This window comes from Ictalurus punctatus, chromosome 16 (assembly GCF_001660625.3).
Source record: "Ictalurus punctatus breed USDA103 chromosome 16, Coco_2.0, whole genome shotgun sequence".
Lineage (NCBI taxonomy): Eukaryota > Metazoa > Chordata > Actinopteri > Siluriformes > Ictaluridae > Ictalurus > Ictalurus punctatus.
In genome coordinates this window covers 26,697,901-26,708,082 of record NC_030431.2, presented here as the reverse complement: position 1 = coordinate 26,708,082, position 10,182 = coordinate 26,697,901, and the positions used below count along the sequence as shown (strand labels likewise).

At 41.9% G+C, this 10,182-nt stretch overlaps 1 protein-coding gene across 2 annotated transcripts in view; it reads left to right on the top strand.

Annotated features, from left to right (window-relative positions):
- The window catches only part of adamts6 (ADAM metallopeptidase with thrombospondin type 1 motif, 6), a 92,380-nt gene that overhangs the window by 56,329 nt on the left and 25,869 nt on the right, over nucleotides 1-10,182 (top strand). For both annotated transcript variants that reach the window (XM_053686643.1, XM_053686644.1), the window contains 3 exons: nucleotides 2,141-2,264; nucleotides 3,899-3,979; nucleotides 7,263-7,426. In XM_053686643.1, the coding sequence (XP_053542618.1) occupies nucleotides 2,141-2,264; nucleotides 3,899-3,979; nucleotides 7,263-7,426 (369 nt within the window). The remainder of the gene's footprint in view (nucleotides 1-2,140; nucleotides 2,265-3,898; nucleotides 3,980-7,262; nucleotides 7,427-10,182) is intronic.

Genomic DNA, 10,182 nt, shown 5'->3' with positions numbered 1-10,182 from the left:
GTGCAGAGTCGAGGTGAAAGTGCCAGAGTAAGGGTTTTTTTATAAGTTGGTTAGGTGTTGAGGGAAGAGGCGGGTCTTTAGCTGTTTTTTGAAGATGGTGAGAGATTCTGTGGTCCGGATTGAGGTTGAAGTTCATTCCACCGCTGAGGAACAGTTAGCGTGAAGGTTCTGGAAAGGGACCTTGCGCCACGCTGAGTTGGAACTGCTAAACGTCGGTCGCTAATCGATCGCAGATTGCGAGAGGGAACGTAGGCCTTCAGGAGAGAGTTGAGGTAGGGGGCGCTGTTCCTGACAAGGTCTTGTAGGTGAGCATCAAGGCCTTGAACTTGATGTGGGCGGCTACAGGAAGCCAGTGGAGGAGATGAAGAGGGGTGTGATGTGGGTTCTCTTGGGCTGGTTGAAGACGAGGCGCGCTGCAGCATTCTGAATCATCGGCAGGGGTTTGATGGAGCTGCCTGGAGGCCCGAGAGTAGTGAGTTGCAGTAGTTCAGCTTTGAGATAACACGAGCCTGGGCTAGTATCTATATATATATATGTGACAATATTAATTCATTGTTCAGTCCGCATTTTCTATCCGTTCTCTGTTTGTTTTTTCGGGTCTAAAGGTGGGTGTTTGTATTGAAAGGCGACGGAGACCAGGGGCGTACAGTCTTATCGGTGTCGGTGTGAGTGCAGGTTTTCAAGTGGGAGCCACGCCTGATTCCACCTGTTCTAACCTCTTCTGCTTGGTCAGGATGAAAACCTGCACCCACACCGGCCCATTCCGGATAAGATTGGACGCCTCTGGTCTAGACGCTACTGAAAAACCCCGTCTCAGTTACTTCTACTCAAGATAAATCTGGCAAAAATAAAAAATCTCAGCAGTGAGAACTACACGCAGGTGATTTTAATAATCCGAATGTGGAGCTCAGAAAATCCACTGAAGCAGCTGCGTAACCCGACTCTGAACACCAGGAACTTTCCCCACGTAAACACTGACCGAACATCTGCACTTATATCTCCAGCTGTTTGACATTTCGTCTAACTTTGATTTCTATCTTTCTAGACTTCTTTCTGTAAATGAAACGCTGCCAATGCAGTGATATTTGTAATATTTGTCCAGTCGTCTCTCCTTACATGTTTGCTTGGATAAGAGAATGTTGGAATAAACAAAGGAGCGCTTCCAAATCCGTAATTTCGTCGTGATATATATTTACGTCCACGTTTCTTTGTGCGATCCGCTTGCGCTCCTGATAAAGCGTCTTTACCACCGTACTGTTCTCCGAGGCTCTGAGCTCTGAAGATGAAAAAACAACGCAGTTAACCAGAACCTCCCGGTCTCTGAAGCAGTCGTAACTGCAGCAGCATGAAACCTTCAGAAAGTTTTTGTCGAACTAACGGAGGCTGCGAGGTTCTTCTCTGAACAGGACGCTTCTGGTTCTGATTGTATTGTTGGATGTTTTGTTAGCCAGACATGCCAAATTGAACAGGATACACAAATCACTTACAATATTATTTGTTTAATAAAATGAACTGGCAGCGCTGTGGAGGTTTTGTGTGTGTGTGTGTGTGTGTGTGTGTGTGTGTGTGTGTGCATATTAGGAAATTGTTAAGAATGAGCTGACAAGACGAACAGAATCCGGTGTCGGTGCGTGTTTGTGGCGAATCCGCGTACACATATTTGGAAAAGTGATGCACACACGCACCCGGTGTCATTTAATACGGAGGATGGAAGCAAGCTGTTCTCCATGAAACATCAGTCTGGAGAACAGGCAACATTTATGTGGCGAAGAAAGCCAGCAAAAATTACAGTGGGAGGATTTAAAGCAGCAGGAGCATCCAGAGAGAAACCGAGAACCTGTTAGTGCTCACGCTGGAGGTTCCCTTTGTGGTAGAGTTCCACAGAAAAAGGAATAAATCTCAAAAACAGTGTCTCCTTAAAGTGTCTTCTTTTTTTTCTTTTTCTCAGAGACGCCTTCTGGAATTACCTTTGAGATCTTTAACGCTAACTTTAAATATCTCGTGCTGCTGTTGCTGAGTAGTTTACCCAGAGAACACTTCACCAAGTGTGTTTGTTCAGCATTCAAAATGTTCTGACAGCATCTGTGTGTGTGTGTGTGTGTGTGTGTGTGTGTGTGTGTGTGTGTGTGTGTTTCTCCAGCATGTGGGCTGTGACAACATCCTGGGCTCGGACGCCAGAGAGGACATATGCCGTGTGTGTGGAGGAGACGGCAGCACATGTGAGACCATTAAAGGCCTGTTCAATGACTCGCTACCCAGAGGAGGTCAGTGTTCACCATGCACCAGCTTTCAGGAAACCATCACGAGAGCAAAAACAGCTAGCCAAACGGCACCGATTAGCCAAGACTAACTCTTCTCCCTGAGCACACATGTGATGTCATAACCATTTCCAAGCAGTGAGTTATAAGGCAGATTAGTGCGGTGCGCTGGCTGGAGCTCAGGGCCGCCGATCTGTTTCAGGCAGCCCCTATAAGGCCATTTAGTCTGAAAAATACAGCATGTAGAAACCGGCCATGCGTGGAAATCTCCTCTGAGCGAGGATGTGGAATGAAAGGAGTAGAGAGAGAGAGAGAGAGAGAAAGAGAGAGAGCGCGCACTCCTCCGATCCCCCTCAGACCGAGCGCTCCACACTCCTGCCAAACGCGACAAGTTTTTAATCGCTTTCCGCAACAGACGTCCCTGCTGAAGCGAGCGCAGAGTGCACAAGTCAGCGCTGTTTTTCTGGCTCGGACTCCTGACACACATCCAGAGCAGCGCGCTTGCCAAACTCTACATTTTTCTTTCTTCTTCTTTTTTTTGTATGTGCTGTCACCCAGTGATAAAGCTTATGTTTTTGGTTGAGAAACAAGTTGTCAAAATAGAAGCAGTAACACAATATACATGAGTATTAATTGCATCATGCACCGAGGGAAAGAATAAAGCGTCTAATATCGCTCATGTGATGATGTGGATCAGAGTCCAAGAGCCATCTCTATAGCACCAGAACATTTTCTCCTTTTAAGGTATAGCTAGTAAACCGCCCGAAACCTTCGAGAGGGGAGAGGGGGCTTCTCCGGCCGTACATCCTTCTCTTATTATGGATTTTGCCTTCAGAGTCTGAACTCTGAACTCCTTCCCTCTGTCTCATCTCTCTCCATGTTTACAATAAAGAAAAGCGCTTTCTAGAACATTATATGATAGCCAGGAGATTCATCTTTACACCGCGGCGCTGCTGAGTTCTGGACTGTGATTGGTCAGGAGGTGTTGATTAGTTCTCTAGAACAGCGGCTCTGACGGCAGCGCAGCTTTATATTAATGCACTCGCTCTGACACGTTATCGTTTCTATAGTAACGGCTCGTTCACGGGGACGTGTACAGCGGACGCTCCACTGGTCATAAACGGAATAAAAAACTATTCTAACTAACTCACTTCACAACATTAAATGTAACTATAAACAGATAAAAAAAATATGATGTGACGTTTTTTTTTTTTTTTTTAAATAATAAATAAATAAATAAAGACGTGTTTGGGAAATTAGTACCCTGTAGATCAATAAATCTTGAGAAACCCTGTTCTTCTAAGAGTACACAGAGGGTTCTCGGAGGGTTCTTTAGTTTCTATCAGAAAAGATTGCAAGTCGAACTCCTTTTGTGCAGCTAGAACTGTTATCCATGTGAAGAAGTTTAGACTCTATATGACCTGAGAAATTAAAGGTCAACCTGTTATGCGAAACAGTCCTTCGGTTTGTTCCTCTAGGAGAACCCTTCGAGGTGTTGGGTAGCACGTTAAATCAGAGCGCGGGACCGTTAACATCCGCGTCGCTCTGCATTTTACTGCAAATTATTATTGTATTCAGTCTTTTTTTTTTTTTTTTTAATATTATGGCTGTAATAATGATACAGACGTTTAATTTTACAGGATATATGGAAGTTGTCCACATTCCTAAAGGTTCCGTCCACATTGAGATACGGGAGGTGGCCATGTCGAAGAACTACATCGGTGAGTGTTCTGTAGAAGTGCTGGTCATGAGCACACATGGCTGCGTGGAGAAGTCATTTCCTTAGACGTAGTTCTGCATTCAAGTGAGGAACAGAGGGTTCTGTGAAAGAGTGTGTACACGCACACACACACACACACACACACACACACACACACACACACACACACACTGGCAGTCATGCAGTTCTCTTGGCTCGTTTCCTGCAGGTGCAAATGTACATTTCTGTGACAGACAGCGTTTCTTCTCTTCCTCATGGCTGCAGGATGAATGGAGTCTTTCACCTCCACAGCCGTGTCTCTAATTAAAACAATCGACTCGACATCCAGTTACGCTGTTTGGAGGACAAACATTAATCCGGCCAAGTGTGTGACAGATTGTTGGGTTTGGTTGTGCGTGCGGGTGACGTCGGGGTTGGGACAGCGTGCGGTCGTCTGTACAGACACTGAGGTTTATTAGAGAACCTGTAAGATGTGGTTTAAACACAAGTTCTGGACCGGTCCGTGTGGCCTGATAGTAGCACTCCAGTGGAGTAAGAACAAGTTCTGGACCGGTCCGTGTGGCCTGATAGTAGCACTCCAGTGGAGTAAGAACAAGTTCTGGACCGGTCCGTGTGGCCTGATAGTAACACTCCAGTGGAGTAAGAACAAGTTCTGGACCGGTCCGTGTGGCCTGATGTATGGTTCGGCTTCTCTTTCAGAAAAAGTTTCAAATTTCAAAGAACCCTTTTTGGGAAGCTAGAACCGCTATCCATTCAAACAAACTCACTTCACAATCTTAGAAATAATTTGTGAGTCTGGAATCCTAAAAGGTTCTTCAGTTTGTTCTCCCAGATGAACCCTTCAAGGTTTTCAACAGAGAACCCGTAACCATCTAAAGTAGTACACTAGTACCCACAAACCCTCTTTCCCATCTCTTGAGGAGCCCTTTTCCACCCCAAGAGCATATACTAGCAAGGAGTTCTTCAGTTTGTCCATCTAGGGTTTCCTTAAAGGTTCCATGGTTTCTCTTTCAGAAACATTCCCAAGTAGAACTGTTATCCGTTCAAATACCCTTCGAGCTTTTATATTTTCTTAGAAATAAAAGGATCAGGATAGTGTCCTAAAGGGTTCTTCAGTTTATGCCTCTAAAGGAACCCTTATTCATCCAAATAGGACAGAACCATCCAAGTAGTACCACTATACCCCTTAACCATCCATAGAACTTTTGAAGAACCTGTACACTATCAAAGATAGTCTCCATTTCAAAAAGAGCAGAAGTAATTATTGGAAGGTAGAACCGTTCTTTGATTTCTTCTAAATTGTACCTTGATAGGTCCGTCTGGGGGAACGTTTAAGAGTTCGATGTAGAAAGTTACAACCGAGAATAGAACCCTTAACCATCTGAGCAGGACACAGGAACTCATTATCAGCCTTACATAGAACACTTCAAGGAACTCTTTCAGTGTACACGCTTAGAAAAAAAAACTCCATCTAGCATCTTACATTGTTCTTCAGTTTGTCTCTCTTTTCAGCGGTTCTGTAAAGGTTCTGTGTAAAAACAAATTGTTTACCCTTTTAGAAATGTAGAACCTCTGTGTAAAGCTGGAACCGTTAACTGTCTTTTCTATAAAAGTACACGTCTGCTTCCTTCTTCCTTCCCCGAGTAACTCCGTCTGAGGTTTTATCGACTCTGCCGTCATTTGCATATTGGAACCTGATTGGCTGTTGTATTTAATGATGCAATAACACTCCCTACCTGTCGTTAGTGTAACACTAACTTGTGCTCTAAAGTTCCTCTGGTTTCTAAAAAGAACACACAGAACATTTGCGGTGATCATTTTCACACTTAAAACAATTTCATTATAAATAAATAAATATATTTTTAAAGTTAACGTTGTTGTTAAAGAGCAGTGCGACGTTCTGCAATAAAGCTGCAGGTGAAACTCGAGTGGAGCGCGTCTCCGACAGTTCTATCCGTCATATTCCAGTCCAGCAGCACTGATCAGTTCAAGTGAGTTCTCCTGTTCTTCCAGTTTTGCTTGCGTCAGCACCGAGAGGTCGTAAAACTATCGTAACTAAAAAAGATCTTCTTTTTAAATGGAGTGACAGGCACAGAACCAAAGTGAGTCTTAATACAGACGAGAGCAGGGAACTTCTGGAACACTTGCCTGCAATTTAGCTCCATCTTAATCAGGGCAGGAGTGAAGATCTGGAGATGTGTGTTGTTCCTGGAGACAGGACTATTGCTTTGACGACGCTGCTGGAACAGTTCTGGACTTTCACCTGAGCATCTTTTTCCCCCCTCACTCTCTCTGTCATGCTTTTTTCTTCCTTCTCTTTCGAGTAAAGTAGCGTTCGGGGCTGTGCGGCGTAACTGACCCGTAACTGCTGCCGGGATGAGGAGCGCACTGCGGATCTAATACTGAAATCACACACATCAGTACTCAGACCTCTGACATTACAGCAGACTTCAGCACTGTTCAGAAGTTCTGTGAGAGTTATGCAGAGTTATGGGGCGGAGCTTGTCCGAGGCGTGTCTCAGTTGTCCTCCATCCTGATCTTGAATCTAAGAGCATTTTTCTTGCCTGATTTCCGGAGCAGTGTTACGTCCAGCGCCACGGTCTGACTGTCTGATGGAATCACAATCAATCAAGAATAATTTTCAATATATAAATATGATAGAGTCCATCGTTCATCTCAATCAGAGACGTGGCAGAGAGAAGAGGAGAGTATTTTACAGCTAAAATGAAGAGTGAAGTTGTCTGTAAGCGTAGCAGATCATCCTTCACAACGCAAACAGCTGCGATCGACACTACACACAGGTGACTTTAATAATCTGAATACGGAGCTCAGAACTCGAGCGGCTGTGTAACCCGACTCTGAATACCAGGAACTTTCCTTGTGTAAATGCTGATATCATTTCTGGACTCAAGTTTCTGATCCTGAGTACGAGCCACTGTGTTCAGAACATTGCTTCATCTCAGGTCTTCGTGTGTTTATTTTATGTGGAACTAGAGACAGCCGGCTAAGTAAAGAGGGTCAGTTTGTCATTGGGGACCGTCGTCTTCCGTCATCAAACTGCTGCATAAATTTGTAGACAGAAATGCATGATTTTCCCCTCAGGTATACTGCTCGCTCCATGGATTTATACAGAGATCAGTTTTCCTCCATCATGGGTCACACCACAGCCAATCAGAGTGTCATATAGCGTGAAGTGTAAAAACCACAGACACGGTTGGAGAACCAGTGTCTTGGAACCGTCTCGAATCGGTGGATTAACCTGCCGACTTTTCCTCCCACACAGCTTTAAAATCTGAGGGAAACGATTATTACATCAACGGCGCGTGGACCATCGACTGGCCTCGCAAGTTCGACATCGCAGGAACGGCTTTCCACTACAAGAGACCGACGGATGAGGTGGAGTCTCTGGAGGCGCTCGGGGCCACCACGGAGAACCTGGTCATTATGGTATGTAGTTTACAGAGTCATTGAAAGGACGCACGGAGGGTAACACCATCAATACGAAGGCAGGAGTCTCAAACATGTTTACACCACAGCGCTGTGGAATTCTGGATCCTGATCAGAAGGTGGTGATTATTCGCTGATGTGGTGAAGTTTTCTGTAAGGAGAAACGTGTTTATGTAGCGTGTGTGGAAGGAGTCTCCAGTGTCAGCGCTGTGTAACAGTCAGAGGTGAAGCTGGAACTTTACGTTTCCCAAATCTTCAGCACAGAGTTTACACTCCTCTACTGTCTCACTCACACACGTCACAGGCTGCTTTTTTCTTATTAACTTCGAGAGAGAGAATAGAGAGAGAGAATAAAGAGAGAGGGAATAGAGAGAGGGAATAGAGAGAGGGAATAGAGAGAGAGGGAATAGAGAGAGAGAATAGAGAGAGAGAATAAAGAGAGGGAATAGAGAGAGAGAATAAAGAGAGAGAATAAAGAGAGGGAATAGAGAGAGAGAATAGAGAGAGGGAATAGAGAGAGGGAATAGAGAGAGAGAATAGAGAGAGGGATGGTGAGGGAACGAGTGTTTATAGCTGCTATAACGTAAGTGACAGCAGGAACTCACTCGTTTCACCAACATTATGGATAAAATGTATGATGTCGTTAGTTAATTCATGTTAATAAAGTAACAGTGATGTTCAACTTTATTAAGATTTATTAACATCAGCCTCACTGAATTCACCACATTAACATAAATATACAGTACTGTGTGAAAGAAATGCTGTAACGCCAAGACACTTCCAAAATAATGAAACTACTGAACAGTAATAAAGAATAATAAAGAGTAATGAACAGTAATGAAGAGTAATGAAGCGTAATGAAGAGTAATGAAGAGTAATGAAGAGTAATGTAGAGTAATGAAGAGTAATGTAGAGTAATGAAATGTAATGTAGAGTAATGAAGCGTAATGTAGAGTAATGAAGAGTAATGTAGAGTAATGAAGAGTAATGAAGAGTAATGAAGCGTAATGAAGCGTAATGAAGAGTAATGAAGAGTAATGTAGAGTAATGAAGAGTAATGAAGAGTAATGAAGCGTAATGAAGAGTAATGAAGAGTAATGAAGCGTAATGAAGCTTAATGAAGCGTAATGAAGAGTAATGTAGAGTAATGAAGAGTAATGTAGAGTAATGAAATGTAATGTAGAGTAATGAAGCGTAATGTAGAGTAATGAAGAGTAATGTAGAGTAATGAAGAGTAATGAAGAGTAATGAAGCGTAATGAAGCGTAATGAAGAGTAATGAAGAGTAATGAAGCGTAATGAAGCATAATGAAGAGTAATGAAGAGTAATGTAGAGTAATGAAATGTAATGTAGAGTAATGAAGCATAATGAAGAGTAATGAAGAGTAATGTAGAGTAATGAAGCGTAATGAAGCGTAATGAAGAGTAATGTAGAGTAATGAAGAGTAATGAAATGTAATGAAGCGTAATGAAGCGTAATGAAGCGTAATGAAGCGTAATGAAGAGTAATGTAGAGTAATGAAGAGTAATGAAATGTAATGAAGAGTAATGTAGAGTAATGAAGAGTAATGTAGAGTAATGAAGAGTAATGAAGCGTAATAAAGAGTAATGTAGAGTAATGTAGAGTAATGAAATGTAATGAAGCGTAATAAAGAGTAATGTAGAGTAATGAAGCGTAATGAAGAGTAATGAAGAGTAATGTAGAGTAATGAAGCGTAATGTAGAGTAATGAAGAGTAATGAAGCATAATGTAGAGTAATGAAGAGTAATGTAGAGTAATGAAGAGTAATGAAGAGTAATGAAGAGTAATGAAGCGTAATGAAGAGTAATGAAGCGTAATGAAGCGTAATGAAGAGTAATGAAGAGTAATGTAGAGTAATGAAGAGTAATGTAGAGTAATGAAGAGTAATGAAGAGTAATGAAGCGTAATGAAGAGTAATGAAGAGTAATGAAGAGTAATGAAGAGTAATGTAGAGTAATGAAGCGTAATGTAGAGTAATGAAGAGTAATGAAGAGTAATGTAGAGTAATGAAGAGTAATGTAGAGTAATGAAGAGTAATGAAGAGTAATGAAGCGTAATGAAGCGTAATGAAGAGTAATGAAGAGTAATGTAGAGTAATGAAGAGTAATGAAGAGTAATGAAGCGTAATGAAGAGTAATGAAGAGTAATGAAGCGTAATGAAGCGTAATGAAGCGTAATGAAGAGTAATGTAGAGTAATGAAGAGTAATGTAGAGTAATGAAATGTAATGTAGAGTAATGAAGCGTAATGTAGAGTAATGAAGAGTAATGTAGAGTAATGAAGAGTAATGAAGAGTAATGAAGCGTAATGAAGCGTAATGAAGAGTAATGAAGAGTAATGAAGCGTAATGAAGCATAATGAAGAGTAATGAAGAGTAATGTAGAGTAATGAAATGTAATGTAGAGTAATGAAGCATAATGAAGAGTAATGAAGAGTAATGTAGAGTAATGAAGCGTAATGAAGCGTAATGAAGAGTAATGTAGAGTAATGAAGAGTAATGAAATGTAATGAAGCGTAATGAAGCGTAATGAAGCGTAATGAAGCGTAATGAAGAGTAATGTAGAGTAATGAAGAGTAATGAAATGTAATGAAGAGTAATGTAGAGTAATGAAGAGTAATGTAGAGTAATGAAGAGTAATGAAGCGTAATAAAGAGTAATGTAGAGTAATGTAGAGTAATGAAATGTAATGAAGCGTAATAAAGAGTAATGTAGAGTAATGAAGCGTAATGAAGAGT